At 39.4% G+C, this 18,906-nt stretch overlaps 1 protein-coding gene across 3 annotated transcripts in view; it reads right to left on the reverse strand.

Moving 5' to 3' along the window:
• Positions 1–16,260, reverse strand: part of GABRB1 (gamma-aminobutyric acid (GABA) A receptor, beta 1) — a 79,067-nt gene extending 62,807 nt beyond the window's left edge. For 2 of the 3 annotated variants that reach the window (XR_001413374.1, XR_001413373.1), the window contains exon 1: positions 16,046–16,256. Coding sequence is in view for 1 of the 3 variants with exons in the window: in XM_014954349.1 (XP_014809835.1) it covers positions 16,046–16,251 (206 nt within the window). In the remaining 2 variants the exon portion in view is untranslated. Of the gene's footprint in view, positions 1–16,045 lie in introns of all 3 variants that reach the window. The other variant, XM_014954349.1, reaches the window with a different exon arrangement.
• Between the last annotated feature and the right edge of the window lie 2,646 nt (positions 16,261–18,906).

Below are 18,906 nucleotides of genomic sequence, written 5' to 3' on the forward strand. Positions count from 1 at the left end.
CAATGGACACCTTATTTTCGTATTGATGGAAGGAGTTGGGAGCTTTTCCAGGAGTGGGGTCTAAAAATGGGTTTGAAAATTTTAAACTTTATATATTGAAGTGTCTACCAGTTTAATACATTCTTCCTGGGTGTAATTTAAGGCTTATTTGGAAGGAGGAATGTTTACATATAAATTTTACTTTTTGTTACATTTACACAAAGTAAGTGCATACCTGGCATAGTGGGAAGAACTATGATAAGGTGTTTTTTTTTTCCTCCTTTGAACATTTAACTCTTCTTGCTATGGCCAGGGCTGTCTCTTTGAGTATGCTAATAGCTCCTCAATTTGGCAAATAATACCTCACTTATACTGATAAAATATCCTACAGGTGACTGAGTAGGGCAGAAGATTGAGTTATTACCCATGTGAGTGAAAATTCATGGACCATGCTGTGCAGTATTCAGGCAGCTTTACTTATAATCTTGCGGCCGGGCAGGCCTTTGAATTTTTTTCAAGAAAATGCTTTGATATTTTCACTGGCATCTTAAAAATAAGCCTGACATTTTACCATTAAGAAATAATAGGAAAAAGGAATTAGAAATGGAATAAAAGATCACTAGTGAATGAAAGCTCATATACATATCAAACAGCCATCAGCTCATTGCTCATAAAAGGCAGAAGCTCCCATTGCCATGGAGAAAACATTTCCAGTGAAGCAGGCACTCTACCATTGACGTCTTGAGATTATAGGGAGACCGACAAAACTTCCTCAAAGACTAATCTGGAAACTAAGCTCTATGACTGTACCCTTCACAACCAGAAGAGTGAAATGATATGGGCACAAAATACCTGTGGAAAAAGCTGCTGCTTATAACCCCGCGTAGTTTAACTGCACAGTGCTCCCAATGGCTGAACTTGGTGGAACAGAGGAGGGAGCGACTGCAGTATGGGCTGAAATATTTTATGAGTTTTTTTCAGGAACGAAAATACTGATGGATCTGTGAGTTCAGAGCAATTGTTCTAACCTTTACTTAACCTGAAATTTGTTGCTTTGCTTTGGCCTGAAGAGGAACTTCTGTGCCTTTCCCTCCCTTTGGGGAGGGACTCTAAATTTAGGGAGTGCAGTGATAGGATGAAGGGTGATGGCTTTGTACTGAAAGAAGGGAGATTTAGATTAGATACTAGAAGGAAATTCTTTACTGTGGGGGTGGTGAGGCACTGGAACAGGTTGCCCAGAGAATTTGTGGATGCCCCATCCCTTGAAGTGGAATCAGACCGGGCTGGATGGGGCTTTGAGCAACCCCGTCTAGTGGGAGGTGTCCCTGCCCAGGGCAGGGGGGCGGGAACTCGATGATCTTTATGGTCCCTTCCAACTCTAACCATTCTATGACTCTATGAAAACCTTCCTGTGAATTTGTCTATTTTCTTGCAGTTAAATCAAGTGGTGCAATAAAAATACTATTCTTCCATAAAAGACAAAGATGAATTTTGGCATTGTTCTTTTCCTGCAGTCCTAAAAGTGTTTTAGTAGGGTTTTTTTGTTGTTGTTGTTCTCTCTGGGCTGTTGCTGCTTGTTGTGTGTGTTTGATTTTTGTCTTGGTGTTTTGTTTTTAAATCAAGCTGAATAAACCTAATTCTGTTTATGGTACCTTTAACGATAGCCACAGAGCTCATCTGCTGGTTTGGATTCTTTATATCTGGTACACAGGCTGTCCATTTGAATCTTTGTGCATTTCCCAGAATTAGGAATATTTTAAAATATTTTACGTATTTAACTTATGCCAACCAAATGCATTTGTTATGCAGGGAAAAATTATTTATTTTTCTCCTGTGCTGTGATTTGCTTATGAGAAATTAAGCATTCTGTGACTCTAAAGTTGATAATATACCATATGTAGGGTAATTAAATATTACTGAAACATCTGTGACATACCTTCAAAACAAAACTTTTTTTTGCTTGTTTTCTGAAGGCAGAGTCCCAGCAGGGGGCTCCCAGGTAACACCGAGAAATCTTTAGTAGACTTAATGCACACTAGTTGCCCACACTTGGATGATAGCTGTGTATTTAAAAACTTCCTAGAATTTGAGTTAAATTACTATTTAGAGTGCTTAATAATTTTTTAAAGCATTTTACTTAAGGAACATTTTGTTTGCTAAACTCTTTTGGCTCATCTTAAAGTGTTTCAGTGGAAATTACTGTTCCTTGGATCCAAATGTAGATGGTGAAAAGCCAAAATTTTTGCCCTAGATCTTTTAAAAATCTGGCTGGTACAGATCTTTTGTCAATTTAGACTTAACACCATCTAACATCTCAGATAGAGCTTGGAATTCTTTTACATTTTAGCAATTTTCTGCAAACAGCTTAAGTGTATACCGAATATGAAGAAGCAGCAGCATTAATTGTATTAAGAGCAGAATTATCTGTCACTTGTAAAGAAATAATTTAAAAAAATGAAAAGTTGATATATTATACTGACAAAAAATCCTGACAAAAAAAAAATTAAGAGCTAATTTATAGCTGTTTCACTTATTTATTTCAGTGAAAGACTCAACACTTGGAGACCTAACAAGACAAGTAGGCCAGTAGCTAACTGTATTTCAAATGATGCCAGCTGGGGTCAATGGAATAATTCTTAGGCAATAATTTGACAATTTTTTCTTCTCTCCCCTCCTCCTACTTGAAAAATGTTTGACTAGAGATTCATCAAAAGTACTTCTTCAGGTATTGAAATATCTCGTAGAATAGTTTATGAGCTAATAAAATAGAAATTGAGTGTTTGTTGGTTTTTTTTTTTATTAGACTCCAAAACTGTGTTCCATGGATACCTTCTGAAAGGAGGAAATAATGGGAAATGAGTTAAGACATTATTTGAACTAAATCCTTACCAATAAAATAAATCTGTGCAATGTTTTTCTTTTTGTCCCTTGATCAGTTAGAACATACTAAAACTATATAAATACAGCATTATGAACATATAGGTGATTTGCTTGGATAACTGTTGTATCTTTGAAAAACTCTTAAATATTATCTCCCATTTTACCAAAAGATGCATATCTTTAAGAGATATGGCCCTTCCTTTGTAAAAGGGTTTATCATCAAACCTTAGAGCGAGTCTAAGACATCCCACATAACCTAATAAACCCAAAAATATTAAGATTTCCATACCAGATTTACTTTCCAGGTTCTTAATTTGCACAAATATATTGGGAAAAGGACTGGAAGTAGATTTATGCTTCCAATATAACCACTTGATCACACTGTCTTACATGGTTTACAAATCCATCTATCTAAAGATTATGAAAAATGCTGCATTTGCAGTCTCTTGTGAGATGGCTGGAGTGGCTCTGCTAAAAGAGACATCAGCAGCAGATATCAGAGCATCAGATAGTTGAATTTCCCAGGCCTGAGAAGTGCCAAGGGGTCTAAACTTTCCCAAATTTCTTCTGCCTGTGCCATGATGCATGGGAGATGTCAGCTTACCCTTTGTACGTAACTTATCTTCTCAGATGATAAACTTCTCTGTCTGATCTGTAGAAATGATGGTAATATAAGAGGGTATGTATCTATCTTTTTGGAAGACGATTAGTGTCTTGTTGGACCAGGCCTATTTTATGCATTTGGCTATGAAAAATTGGTCTTTGGCATGTTTTTCTTGAATGTGAGGATCTGGACACTTTTCATGTGTTGAAACATGCAGTTTTGCAAAAAGTAAGCACAAATAATTTCTACTGGTTTTGTTTTGTTTTCAGCTGTTCTTTCCAAAGAGATGCTAAGTGTATTCTCTTACTGGCCTGACTAGGAAGGACCTGTGTGGGGTGTTTTTGTTCATGTATATATGTTTCAGGGTTGGGTTTTTTTTTTTTTTTTGTTTTTTTTTGTTTTTTTTTTTTTTGTTGTTGTTGTTTTTGAGTTTTGGTTGTTTTTTATGTTTGGAACGTCAAGAATTGGAGCCAATGCCTCTGTCAGCGGGACATGTTGTTCATGGCATGTTCAGAGAAGAGCAACGAAGCTGGTGAGGAATCTAGAGCACAAGCCTTATGAGGAGCAGCTGAGGGAGCTGGGGTTGTTTAGTCTAGAGAAAAGGAGGCTGAGGGGAGGGAGACCTTCTCACTCTACAGCTATCTGAAAGGAGGTTGTAGAGAGGTGGGGGTTGGTCTCTTTTCCCAGGTAACAGGCGATAGGACAAGAGGAAATGGCCTCAAGTTGCACCAGGCAAGGTTTAGATTGGATATTAGGAAAAACTTCTTCACTGAATGGCTTGTCAAACATCAGAACAGGCTGCCTAGGGAAGTGGTGGAGTTGCCATCCCTGGAAGTATTTAAACGACAGGTAGACATGGTGTTTAGCAACATGGTTTAGTGGTGGCTTTGGCAGTGTTAGTTTGATGCTTGGACTTGATAATCTTAAAGGTTCCTTCTGACCTCAATGGTTCTATGGTACTGAGGTTGGAGGCTGTGACTGCTGTGTTACTCTGGCTTGTGAGCAGGTATCTCAGCTAAGGTGAAACCAGCCATGTTGGGTGTAGACAATACAGTACCTGGGCTGGGGGAGCCAAGGCTGATGTTGCTGCCTGATGATTTACCCAGAGATCAAGAAATAGTCTGCAGTCAGCTCAGACTCTCGTGTAGGTCACTCCCATGTGAATCTACCTACTGTAGGTTTAACTGATGAGTGAATTTCAAGTTGTTTTGTCTGTGCTTTTGACTCCTGCTTTAGGCTCTGAGTAGCTCCAGTACTTATGATGCTTCTAGATTCTTCCCTGAAAGATTATGTCTAATTATATTTGTAATGCAGTCAAATATGTCACCCAAAACTATGTGGATTGCATTTGAAGCACCTGCCTCCTCGTGTCTGCTCAGGTTGACTTCTCAGTCTAACAAAAAGAGGTCAGGCATGCAGTTTAAGGTGGGATTGTATTTATTACTAATGCTATAGCAAAACTTGGTAATCTCACTTTATTAATGGATTTATAAATTAAAATGTTCTACTTGTCACACATTCTGCCTCCTAAAATGAGCACTTTTTGGCCTGGCCTGGCAGTTATGAGACCACGTATGTTGATACTACAGCAAAAGTGCTGAATAAAGCAATGTGCTATTGTATTTTATAGAGTAATTCATTTTACATTTTATTCTACTCAAGGACTTGGCTATTTTCTAGATTGTAAATCCTCTTGCAGCTACTTCTAAATTAGGCCAATGATATTTGAGAAGAAAGGCTAATCTTTTTTCTTTTAAATTAAGATATTTGTAGAAGAGTGAGGGTTAAGGAGAAAATACATTGCCTGAAAACATTTTTTCTATGCGTGATTATTTGCGTCTTAGCATTGTACTCAAAACCCAGTTCTTAATCTGTGTTAAAATTACTTAAAACCACTGTGTTTGATTGCCTTAGTGAATTAATCAAGGCAGGGTTGCTCTTGATACTGACACCTTTAAACTTGGTATGGCACAAGCCAACCTTCTGTGTGGTGCAGAGCAGGAGCAGCCTGATGGCTGTGAGCTTTGTGAGCCAAGGGGGTGTCTCTGGGAAGCGGCAGCCCCCACAACCTGGCACCGTTTATCAATTTTCCACTTTGTGTTGTTAGTGAATGGGCTGTCCCAGCATTTGCTTAGGATTTCAGCAGTTTTAGGATAGTGTTTGTTAGGAGAGTTCTTGTCTCTGAGGGAAAATACCTAAATGAAGACTCCTTGCTCGTTTGGATCTAGGTGCATCCATCAACCTGGTGCAGGTCTGCTAAAATATTTGCTGCCTCCCCTAGGACCTTAATTTACCTGCCTGATACTTTTATTGCTTGGAAAAGGTACAGATTTATCTCTCATTCCCCACCCCTCTGGCTTTGGTTGAACTGGTACTTCACTGATGTCACTGATCAACATCAACAGAAATGAAATCAGAGCGAGGTTGGTTTTGAGCAGCTAAGAACTGATGTTTTCTCCCTAAATAATAATTGTTCTCAGCATGCTTGAAATTAATAGCATGAAAATTGGAAATCTGCAGCAAAGTACAACTTTAACTACTGTTCCTTTTTTATTATTAGAGGCAAAAGAATTTGTTTGTTACATTACCAATGTTTGTTACATTAGTAAATATGTTTTTAATCAACTTTAAGATGTGGAAAACACACATACTGTGGTAAATATCACATATGCTTATATGAAATATGCTACTTAAAGTATGGCAGCATATTAGGATTCAGCACAGATCTGTATTGTTATGTAGCTTTATATAGCATTATATAAAAACATATACTAAAAAGTCTGTGCTGCTAACAATACACACCAGCTCTGTAAGTTAAATAGCAATGGTTTGTAGAAAAGCTTTGTCCTTTTTCTTTCAAAAATACAAGTGCTTTAACTTTAATGTCCTTTTGGCGTTGCAAAGTATCAGCAGCAAGAAATGTATTAAAAATTTAGCATTTCAGGGAAAAAGCAAATATAAAGTTATAAGCACTGACTTCTAGAGTATGAAGATGAAACGTGCTACCGCAGGGGTATGTATGCAACTGCCCAAGCTTATATAGTAGGAGTTCCATGGTTCACTTGTGAAAAGCTTGTGGGGATTTTCTTTCTGGATGCTCAATTATGAGATCTGTGCACCTAACAGGATACCAGGCATGAGCTTTTATGGTGTGTGAGAGGAGAAAGCTGAGGTGGTAAATATACAAAAGTTCCTTTCTCATCTGATACCTAACCCCTAAAAGCAAGTAAAGAAAGAAACACTCATAAAAAGAAATGCCTGTGCTATTATTGGATGAAGTGATTCTTAGAGTTTATATAAATTTATTTGAAATTCTTCTTGATCAAAGGTACATCAGTGTTAATCTCTGCCATTAAATTTATTTTTACTTAATTTCTGTCTCCCAATCTGTTTGAGACAACTATAAATAATAGCATTATTTATACACACTGGAGCTGAGCTTTGGTGTGAGTGGAGCTCTTTTAAAAATAAATAGTAAAAATAGTTAAAGACCATTATATTTAGAAGTACAATTTTGATACAGATTGGGTTGACAGTGGCAGAGTAATAATTCCAAAGTATTGGAAGACATTTGCACTTCTGATACGAGAGAAAGGGAGGACTTGCTCAGATTTAGCAGGCAGAACATAGTCTGTAAAATAGAGGATAAGAAAATCATCCCAAACTAATTTATACCAAGACAGCAAGAGATGATGTGCTGCATAGAAAATAGAAAATCCATACCTTGCTGTGCCCTTCAGCTTTAAAATTAAACATTTGTTAAATGTTGTCCAATTTCTTTTTTGATTGCTCTTTGGATAGTATTACTATGGTTAAATAGTATTTTAGCAATATTAATATACTTAATAGGTGACATATAATTTCAGTAATCTGAGTTTGATCTAGAATCTGCTTGAATTAAGTGGTCTTTGAATAAAGCCTAGTGGGCTTCGCTCTACAAAATGCTTATAATTCAGTTCTTCAAAGTGCTGTACTTGATAGCCACAATCAATTACAGCATCTAAAGCTTGTGTTTAAATTCAAGCCTGGGAGCCTGTTGTGACTCCACCAGACTGCTTATGTACAGAACCACTGATTGCAAGAGCCACTGCTCACATATTTAATGCTAAGTCCATGTTAAGTATTTGTGGTATTATTTTTTTGGGGGGGTTTATTGCATACTGTCTATAGGACTCATTCAATCTGAAGTGTTTCCCCACCTTCCCCAGGTTATTTTCACATTAAAAAAATGCTGCATGAAAATGGAATAAAAATTAAGTTGCCTGAAATTGTTCCAAATCAAATGCAGGCAATTATTTTACAGTTCAGTAGGAGTTCATGAATAGTTGCTCCCCCTAGAGCTGAGTGTTTTTTCCCCATCTGCTGATTACTGGGGGCAAAGGAGGGGGGAGATTAGCCTTGCACAGCACTGGAGGGGTTCCAGTCTGCGTGCTTGAGGTGGTGAAGGTTTTTGGGATTGGTGCGACCAGTGGCTTCTTCCTTGCTGTATGTGAGGCCATTTGTGCTAAAGGAAGACAACAAGGCTGTCTCTCAGTTACACTTGCAACTCCTTACCCTGCCTAGGACCCTAGCTTTCTTCCTTTTTCTTATAGTTTTCAGTCTCCCATTTTCATTTTTCCTATTTAATAACTACCAATTTACAACTGAACTTCATCAAGCCTGCGGGCTCCAGTTTGTGCCTGACACTGAATAAAACCCCAGTGTTTCAGAAGCAATATTTTTGATTTGCATGTAGAAGCCCATAAGCAGTTACAGGCTTTCTGGTTTACCCGCAGTAGTAAAGGTTTCCATAAACCACGCTTCGTAAGCTTTAAGGGCTGTATTCACCTTTTGTCTTAAATTTCATCAGTTTAGGCTGTGTGCTTTTAGTGATAAACTTTTACAGTGATCTTGGTCTTAGGTATTCTTCAGCAAATGGTGTTAAAGAAATGATAAAACCCTGTGTTGATTGGCATGTTACCTTAAGGTTGATTGGCATGTTACTTTATATATAACATGAGTAAGTAAAGTAAATAAGTAAAGGCGTGACTAAAGTAGTGGTGAGATCGCATTTCACTGTATATATAGCATTACGTGGACATAGCATAAACATTACAAATCAAAACACTCCAGAACAAGGAGGTGCCTGATCTGAGGTTGTCTCTTTGATTTCCAGCTGTGGCATTAAGCAGTGAAGAGCACAGCAGCCTCTGGGGATGGGTACAGAACAATGTGGTACATAGAGTTTCCCACCGGTGCCCAACCAAATACTGGAGAAGTTAAACAATGATGAATTGAGCTTCACGCGGCAAATGGGCTAAATCTGCTGGTCCCCCACTGATTTATCATCCTTATCATCCTGTAGCACTCTGTCCTTTCCAATCTTTGTACATTAAGTAGGGGAATAAGAATCCTCGGGCTGGGCACGAAGAGTGCTGGGAGCAGCCGGGGGAGGCAGGTCTGGGGAGAAGTGCTCACCCCCGGAGAGGAGAGTGCAGTTAAGCTGGTGGGGAGTGTAAATGCAGGTTTCAACATCTAAGCTGGAGAAAAGTCTGGCTGGACCTGAAAAAATGTTTCTGAAATGCAATAGGCCCAGTGGGGAAGCAGAGCTTTGTGCTGCTCCTGCCGCGTTGCCTGCTCCTAGCAGGGCAGGAGGCTGCAGGGGACAACCATTAAAAAAAATAAAATCAGACAGTACTTTTTATTTGAACTAGAGTGGTACAGTGGTTGCTTGTAGGGCTAGGTTACAGTTATTTTATTCTTGCTATTTTCTGTTTGGTGTCTAAATATAATTAAATCTCTTTTTGCATCTTAAAAACAAAACGAGCAAACACAATTTCGGTAGGATACTCTTGTTCTGTTCCATTTTTTCCCTCAGCTAGAACATATAGCTATTCTTCAGTTAGATTTCCTCACTAAAAATGAGTGATGCTGAAGTGTCTCATTCCCTGGCGCTCCTTCACCACTCTTGCCTAGAGCTACGAGACAGACTACACCTGTACTGCCTCCTCGTGATTTCAGCAGTATTTAGACAAGCACATCCCTCAGCTTCTGTGTGAAAAATAAGCTATATCTTGGTACACCGGTGCCTGCTTGAGTGCTACTGTGCTTCATGCAGTAAATTGTAGGCTGTAGCTGTATTGAAATGATAAAAAAAAAAAAAAAATTGTTTTCCTCAGTATGTATTATACAAACCAGTTTGCCATCTCTATCAAATTAACTGCAGTGTGTGGGAAGTGACCCAGGTCTGAATGTGTCAAATTAACCAGTTTTGCACATGGTAAGAACGATCCTGAAAATACCTTTTTAGCTTATGGCAATGTCACATATTGATGGTGCTGCAGTTCCCAGGCAAATACAGATGTTTTCTGTTATGACTTTATAAACACCCAGGCTGGAGGAGTCTTTGCCCAAGCATGAGAGAGCGTAAGCTCTCTGGTCACTGTCAAAGGTGAGGAGTAGCTCTTTCTCCTACAGCTACTGAAGCCTGGTTAATAAATTTAGCTGTATTTTGGCCATGCCTGCTGTCTCCCGTGCACAGACTTGGTGCCAACTGCTTTTTCCCCATGGGTTTAGGGACTGGTCATTGCTCACTCATCTCCTTGCACCTGCTATGCCATGCCCAAGGACTGGGTTGTGCCCAAGGACTGGGCTACAGACTAGGAAGAGGAGATGACAGTAGGTTTGATAGAGGAGCACAGACAGTTTGAACAGTCTGCAAGCAGCAGGAGGGACGAGGAGGAAAATCCATCTGCCTCAGGATCAATCTGCTCTATCCTTTTCGTCTCCTTTTTTCCTTCATAGGTAAACAAATGTTCCTAGCAGTGCATCTCCTGTGATTAGGGGCCACGCTGGCTGCCCATCAGGCACGTTTCCTTGTTTAAGGGTAGTCTGTTGGAAGAAAGTTTGCAGCAGGTCCAGCGTGATCTGTGGCAGGTCCAGCATGATCTGTGGCAGCCTGAACTGGCATCCACAACACACATGTGAACTGCCCCCTCGCCCCCACCCCTTCCTAAAAGCTGTGCGTTGAGGAATATATTCATTTGCCTGTGAACCCTGAAAACTGCAGGGGGGTCGGACTAGATGATCTTGAAGGTCCCTTCCGACCCAGATGATTCTATGATTCTATGAACTCAGAGACTGAAAAGCTTTGGGAGGTGGAACAAATGACAAATATTTGACTGACTTTTTTTTTTTTCCAAGTTCTTGTATATCTTCGGGTTTCAAAAATGCAGAGGAAGTCCCAATTGGTTCTCATGAGCCTTAATACCAGGTAACTGCATATGAAAACACTAAGAAGGAGAAAGTCAAGTTTCCTGCATCAGCTGTGATCCAATGTTTTTCTCTTCCTTGGGTTCTTTATCCCAGCATAACACTCCTTTTTATTTCCTTTTTTTTTTTTTTTTTAAAGATGTCTGCTGCTAAATATTTTGGCATTGATACATGGAAGAATTAGCTTTTTATATCCTTTTCAAAATTACTCTATCACCTGATAAATGAATGTTTTATAAGTTGTTATGTATTTTTCTGTAGAGTGAAATAAAAAGTAGTTTATTTCAGTTTGATGACAGCAGTTTTTATCATTTAGAATGGCTGCAGTCTCTCTTTTGGCTGGAGCTGTTCAGTAACACAGGTGAGGACAGCCTGTTGAGTACCAGTGTAAGTAGGCTGCTTGTTGCTATGATGGGATGTTCTCAAAAGGATCCAATAACTGACTCTCTAATAAAATCCATGAAGATGTGTGGAGAAAAAACAGAACTCCATAGTCCCCAATGATGGCAATACAACATCAATCCAAAAAAGCAGTGAAATTTCACTGAACTACAAGATGAAAGCTCCTGGCTAGCAAGTTTCTTTAGTAACACTCTCAGATATGTCAGCAAAATAGAGAAGGTCAAGAAGGGAAGTTTACACTCCAGTTTGCTTTTAAGATTATATTTAAAAGCAAAGCATTCTGCATTTAGATGGATCTTTTATTGTATACTACCTTCAGGATATTCTAGATGGGCCTCCATGGATATTGCATGAATAAGTTGTTGGTAAATCCAATGTTATATGGATTAGTTCACGCTTGTGAATTGGCTGGAGGTAGATGGGTATGTCTGATAGTGTTTACACCACAGAGGAATTTATTTGTGTAAGAAGTGGTGAAATAAGTCCTTATGTTGAAGGCAAAGATCATCCTTCTGCCCTGCCCCCCTGCAGTGCCAGCAGTGCCCAAGCAAAGCAGCTACCTCTGCTGCAGCAGTATAAAAACGGGTGGTCCCACTAAAACTGAAGGTTGTTGGTGCTCCAAGCCAGACCTTCAGATGCTTGTGGCAATGCTCTCACTCCCCTTCCTTGAAATAAATCAAGACCTGCTCTAATGAAAGGCTGGTTTGTGTCTGAACATCAGAAGGGAGGGAAATCTGTGTAAAGGTATCACTGAAGGTATGTTGCATTTCTTGACCATCAACACTTCTGAAGGATGTGCTTCTTTCACTACACCAGATTAAATTCTGCTGATGCTTATTTTGAGGCAATGCCATGATAAGAGAACAGATGTCTTGGAAGCAATAAGGTGTCATTGTTTTGTTAGTGAAATGCTGAGAATTAAGAAGTGGCAAAAAAATACTAGGAAAGGATGGTTTAAATCGGAGCTTCCATCCTTGACATTGTGAGATAAGAATCTGAATGTAGAATTCAGAACAATAAATTACTTATGTTTCCTTAAATATCTTAAAGATGGATTACATCTCTAACATCTTACCCAGGAAACAGGGAGAAAGGACAGGCAAAAGAAACACCAGCACATAGTGGTTTGATGATCTAGAGCTTTGGGAGAGATTTCTAGAGCATTTTACTTGAAAAGGCAATAAAAGTAATAAGAGACTCTGCTAGTGCCAAAAAGATTATAGCTAATGGATCTGATGACTTATAAAAATGGGGAAAAAAAATTAAGAAGAATCCAGTATTTTACCAGCTGTACTGGGACCAGGCTGGAGCTGTTTCAGACAGGAGCCTCACAGTGCTGCAGGTTTGCATATTGACTCAACGGGATCTTTTTAATTTCTCTTAGGAAGCAGGTGGCTACATCACAGAAAATAATAATAGCCTCTGGTGGGAGTACGTGATAGAAACTGAAAAATCATGCGCTGCAGGTACATCATACTTAACAGTGACACTCAACATCCCTGGTGTATTTGAAGTGGAATTTAGTGGCAATATTAACGTGGAGTTAAATACGTTTGTGTGTGCTTACTTGCTTGGGCAATAGGATGAAAGAGTTATTTGGTTAGTAGTGGCATGCATTACTCACTGCTGTGAATAATTAGCAGAAGTAGCATTTCCAATAAAAGACATAATGCACGATTTTAGAGGGCAGAAGGTTTAGGAGTATTCTGTGTCTGTACAAGTTTATATGCACACAACATTCTTTGAACTGTGGGGATACAGCAGCTAAAAGTTACTGGACAAAATAGCTAAAGGGACTCTGTTTCATCATAGAAATAACACTATAATGGAGACATACTGAAATGATAATCCTTTGCTATATGATCTAAAACCAGAGCAGAGCATTCAGTGCATATTTCCCTTGTTTATTCATCTGTAAAGCCAGACAATTAACCTTGTTTTATTTTTCCTCAACTCTGTTGAGACTGAACATTGCATCAATGCCAAACTGCCAAGTACATGGATGCAAGCGAAGCAGGTTATTTAGAGCTTTTGTGATTGTTCCAATTCCTGTTTAAAGAAGCCAGTAAAATTTCATATCTGAGCCTGCAAGAAACATTTAACTCTGGACTGAAAACAGGAAATTTGTGTGGGGAATAGGAGGCATGGGGAAAAGCAGGCCTTTTAATCATCCTTGAGAGATGGTTTAATGCCCTGCCTAATTTTCTGGGAACTCAGACCCTGGTCTGCTGTGTAATTGGTGTTGTCTGTCTTGTTCAAGTCGTGCCAGGCCAATGCTCCATCTTCTGTAATGAAAGCGAAACTCACAGGTCACAGCTCCTCTGTGAGAGGTTTGGTGGTATTGTCTCCATGCACTCTATAGTGTAGAAACTAAATGCAGGATAATGTGTTGTAAAGTTTCTTCTCTATCTGTGAGACTAAGATTGTAGCACTGCTCAATTTTCTAACAGGCAGCTTTGAATTCTACCTAAGAACATCTTCTGTGGCATTTTCTCCTGTTTAATTTCTTATGAGGCGTATCTGTCATCTGCTACGTGAAGAAATTGCTGCTTGTATGATCTGAAGGTAATCTATAGGCTGACAGAAGCACATTTATTACCATGAGAAAACTGACCGCTAATAGATGCAAACAGTGCAGTAATTGCCATCTGTTGTATGAAACCTGTTTTGGTGTCTCTTAGCTTCGTTCTTTCTTCTGCTCATTTGTTTTCTTTGTCTTGGATCAGATCTTTCTTGTGGGATGGGGACGTTACACGTGTTTTCACTGGCAGCTGGCAGACCCAAGTCTGCTCACCACATATGCCTAAGTAGCTGCCTTGTCCTCGGAGGAAACACGGCACATCAGCTTGAGCTGTGAAAAAGACCTGACAGCCGAGCATCTCTTTCTGCACGTGGTTGGTGCAGGCGATGGTGGTGGTGGATATGGGCACATCTGGCAACACCTGGCCCTGCTGCACCCTGAGACCCTCCTGCCTTCTCTGCTGTGAGAAGGTGGGGAAGCCCAAAAATCCGGGACAGCCCCAGCTTCCCTTGTGCCAGTGTGCATTAAGGGCATGAACGAGTCAGGGGTGAGGGAGGAGAAGGAAGTCGCCCAATGTGTGGTATATAGCTAATATATCCTAATATATCAACTAGCAACCTCGTTATGTGAAGGTGACCATCTCTGCTGTTGTGCTGGAGGTTTGCCCGAGCACCTCTGAGGGGAAGAGCACAGGCATTGTGCTTGGGCAAGGTCACAGCTTCTTGGCCAGGCTGGTGCTTTGTGGACGAAGCACGTGAGAGGACTTGCAGCAGGTTGACCAGATGTCACAGCTTCTTTTGCTATTTCTGCAGAAGACAGTTACTGATGCCAGATCTATAGCAAGTGTATAGAACTACGTGCACGGCATAGATTTCTACGTGTAGTTTGTATTGTGTACAACTGCTTGGGAGGGACTGCTTCACTCTAGTGGACATTGTTGCCACTGTGAAGCTCCTGGAATGTAAAATAATGTAGTTCCTGACCTTAAAAGGTTAAAAAAAAAAAAAAAAAAAAAAAAAATTTTGAAAAGTTCTCAGGCCAAAAAGTTCTCTAACGATAGCTGCTCTGCAGTTTTCAGGAGCCAGTTTGATTGTAAAGGAACTGTAGGAGGTCTGAATGCAATGCGAGAGATGTATTTTTCAAATGCTGTTTAGCAGACGATGATGACAGCCTGCAGTCTATCAGCTATTTCCTCATGGGTTCCTTGTTTTCTTTTTCCAAACTGCAGCAGCAGTTTGTACCAGAACAGATCTGGATGTATCAAAGTGCCTGTGAGGTCATTAGTAGCAACTGATGTACCACCTGCAAATCTGACAAGGTCAAAAGAAAACTTATGATGAACCAAAGTAATAATTTTTAAATGATCTTTTTTGTTTCTTGTGAAGCTGGAATTGATGGGTTGGAAGGCTGCCTCTGAGTGCATGGGTAGTGTTGTGTTTCAAAAGGTTAAGTTTTTATAGGATAAGATGTCATTTCCCCAAATATTATTTTCATTTTGAATTGCTGCAGCAGTTTGTCTTTTTTCAATCTGATCTTAAGTACAATTTTGAGGTATTTCAGCTAGGTTTTATGCTTTATGACTTTTTTTCTGATTAACTGAAGTCTACTTTCACGTTTATGTTCTCTGGACACTATTTTCACTGTTGAATGATAACAGCAATCAAAAGTTATTTCAAGCAGGCAATGGTTTCTTTCCAAGCAAAGCTACCTTAACTTCAAAAATAATGCTAAGCCTATTCAGGCTCTCCAGCAATCTCAACATAACAAATAACCTGGTTTAGTTTTAATTTTTCACTTGTGTGCCTTATCATTAGAGTGTGCCTGTGCAGATTTCAGAATATATTTTTATCTGCAGGTGGGAATATAGGTTACACTGTAGGAAGAAGCAGTTGTGGTATGAAGAGGCCACTGGTTTCATAAACCAAAGCAGGTTAAAGAAAACCTGTAGTCAGATGTATGGATAATCCTTAAATAATTCATGTAAATCTACAAATGTTCTCTTTCTTCCCTACCACAGATGCTGGTAGCATTTCTTTAGATGACTCCAACTTTATATTTTACATTGTCCTAAAGAACTGCTGGAGAAACTTCAGAAGGAAGGGTTTATCTAAGCTATGATTGATTATCAGGTGGGAACCACAATAAAAGCTCGTCAGTAATGTTAATATGCTCAGGGGAGCTGAAAAACACAGAAGCATTACTCTTTGTTAGTTATTTAGGGTAGTTTTGAAGCCTTGTGGAAAATTCTTGGCTGTATTGTGGTGGTCTAGATGGAGTATGTGCTGGCTCGTACAGCTGCACTGAGAAACCAAGAGAAGGGGAAGGAGAACAGCATTGGTACTACCTGCACTTACCGATCTCGCATTCTGCCAGGACAGCCATACATCCAATTAAAAACCACAACGTACCGTAGGCCATAGAGGACTGTCCCGTCTGGATGGAGTCGAATCATTCGGTTTTTCACTGTCACCCCGTGGACGAATGACTTCTTGTCATTTTGGAAATACGTGTCCGGCACCCAGAGCTGGTCAGCCACTCTGTTGTCCAGAGTTAGGTTCAAAGGTATTCCAGAATAAGAGAGCCTTTTATCCCTCCAGGACTGCTGGAAGTACATGGTCAGGGTGTAGTCCTAGAGAAGAAATAAAAAGGGCTTTTTGAGTTTTGCGTATCAATTAACAGAAGTTTATTTTTAGACAACTCTCAGTAACAGACTATCAATAGCAATAGGAAGTTTAAGGATCTTTAAGATATTGTCATTAACCACGATAATAAGTCTTGGCCTGTCTGTTTTAATGTTGACCTTCACACTACTCACCAACGGCAGTGACCACCCCCAGCTATGGGCTTTCAAAACCTCCTGGGGGAGAGGACATACATAGTGCATTTGGATCACACTTGCATGTTTTTTGATAGGTTTCCTCTATTGTGAAAAGAGCAGGGTTTAGCTGACCTCAGCCAAATAGCATTACATACCACTAAGGACACTCATTTTGGTGTTCCCTGTCTTTGTTGCGAAAGATTATTCCCCTCACAATCCAGAAAGTCCCTAGACCTCCCGGAAAAGAGCAAATGTGACCTCAGAATGCATAATGGGCAATGTCCCTTTCTGTGCCTGCTGAAGTTGCCAGATGTAATGACCTTAGATAGCTGGGCACTTCTCAGCTCAGCCTGGGGAAAGCGGTCTTTTCTGTCCTTGGCAATCAAGTATTACCACAGAGAAAATGAACATCATTTCTTGACTGTCACGTTGTGGCTTAGGTGAAATACCGTTTATGCAGTCCTTCAGTTTTACCCTTAGTCTGAAAAGAAATTATTCTAAAAGGCTTCTGGTCTGATTTATTCTCTTGTGTCTATCTTTCTGGGAATTTAGTGATTTTAAAGGTAGTCAAATTTTTGAAGTGGAAAAGCCCATGCACTTTGTATCTGATGGAGCTCTTTAAAGATGACTGGAATGACTGTGTGTGGACTATTAGTTTTCTCTTCCTTATTTCCTCCCCCAGCCCCTTTTCAAGTGGCAGGTCATTTTGTCACACGCTTTTATGGCAGAAATGCAGGAAAATTATAGATATTATTGAAAAAAATGGTCAGGGGTAAGATTTTCTTTTATGTTTGGGAAAGCCTTACCTCTGTCATTGTCACAAATACCAGCCTAGACTATAATTTTTGAAGAAATACAGAGCATAAAAGCAGTCTGATGTGATTTGCTCACTTCAACTTCAGTGTCTTCTTAAGACTGTACCATTGTCATGAAATCAAAGCAGAGTTGTTACCTTTTGAAAAGACTTTCTGCCTGAAATATTTCATCTAGCAGTGGTATAAACTACGGACTTATCGTCAGAAAAAGAAGTTAATGAAAATACTGTTGTTGCTTACCCTGGGCCTGTAGTAGTTGTTTTGTATGGAGGAAATGCCATGACTTGGTGATCAGGGGTCATGTACAGTAGGACAATTACATCCATTCTGAGCACCCATTTGCAAGGATTTCATACACGTGCCCTTTTCCAGGTCTGCAAGATGAGGGTTACCCATGGCAGAGCCAAGAGGTGATAAGCTGAAGGCATAGGTTTTTATCCTGGCTCAGGTAACTAGGAAGAGGTCAGGACAGTTTCCTTTGTTTTTCAGACTGTGCTGGTCAAGCCTGGAACTTGACTTGCAGTGGGGTGTATGCTGTGCTCTAATGAATTAGTGATTTCCAATTTAAATAGTGGTATGGAGAAGCATGAATCCCAAGGAGGCAAGTTTTTGAATGTATGATTTGAATAGAGTTGGGTTAGAAGCAGACACTTCAGAAATTAAATCCCTGCCCTTTATTCCTTTTATGCGTATACAGACCCAGAGACCAGATGGGAATTGGATGAGGAAAAAATAACAACAAACCAATAAAAAAGTAAAATCTCTATTCTGATGCCGTTTTCTGATGTTGTATATACTTTCCAGCCTGTCTTATTTCAAGAAGCTTTAGGTAGAAAAGATTTTATAAATGGCTGATACAAGTTAAATCCTCAGCACACAGTACTTCACTTGGTACCCTCTACATCTTCTGCCTGATTCAGCAGCTTCTATGCAGCCTACAGCACAGATGGAATAGGAATTCCAGTTGTATATAATTATCTTTTTTCCTTTCCTGCTTTCCTTTATGTTTTCACTTGGTCTCAAAGTGCTTTTGTAGAACTGTCATCATGCCATCCTTGGAAAAAAAAAAACTAACAATTGAGAGTGGTGCTGATGTGATGGTTCTCAAAGCTCAACCAAGAGAGAAAAACAGCAAGATAAGCTACAAGAGATCTTAAGGGGTGTGATAAATTTAAAAAAGTAAAATAAATTAAAAATCTGTCTCTTGGCTCTGGCTACTAGAAGAAAATGAGTTTCTATTTTTAGCAACATAGTCTGTTTTAGAAATCATATTTCATCCAGCTGTGCTACTGTATACAGAATGCTGCTGTTGGTAATGCTACCGTAGAGTGATCCTCTGCCCTGCAATTGTGCTATACTATGTAGAAGTATGTGGCAAGCCAACAAGTGCTAATAGGGAGAAAAAAATCGGATCTTAATCCTAAAGAAATCTCAGTGTTTCTTAACTCAGAAAAAACTATTTATTTTTTCCATTCCCCAAAATGTGAGGTTGTTACTCATTCAATATTTTAATGAAGAAAATGAAGAGTTGTATGTCGTGATTGTGAGAGTTCCTGTTGCTCTAAGTTCTTACTTTAAAAGCATAATTCAAGTTTAGCTTAATGAAAAGCAAATTGTATTTGAGCTATAATTAAAA

The sequence above is a fragment of the Calidris pugnax genome, unplaced genomic scaffold (assembly GCF_001431845.1).
Source record: "Calidris pugnax isolate Ruff unplaced genomic scaffold, ASM143184v1 scaffold67, whole genome shotgun sequence".
Lineage (NCBI taxonomy): Eukaryota > Metazoa > Chordata > Aves > Charadriiformes > Scolopacidae > Calidris > Calidris pugnax.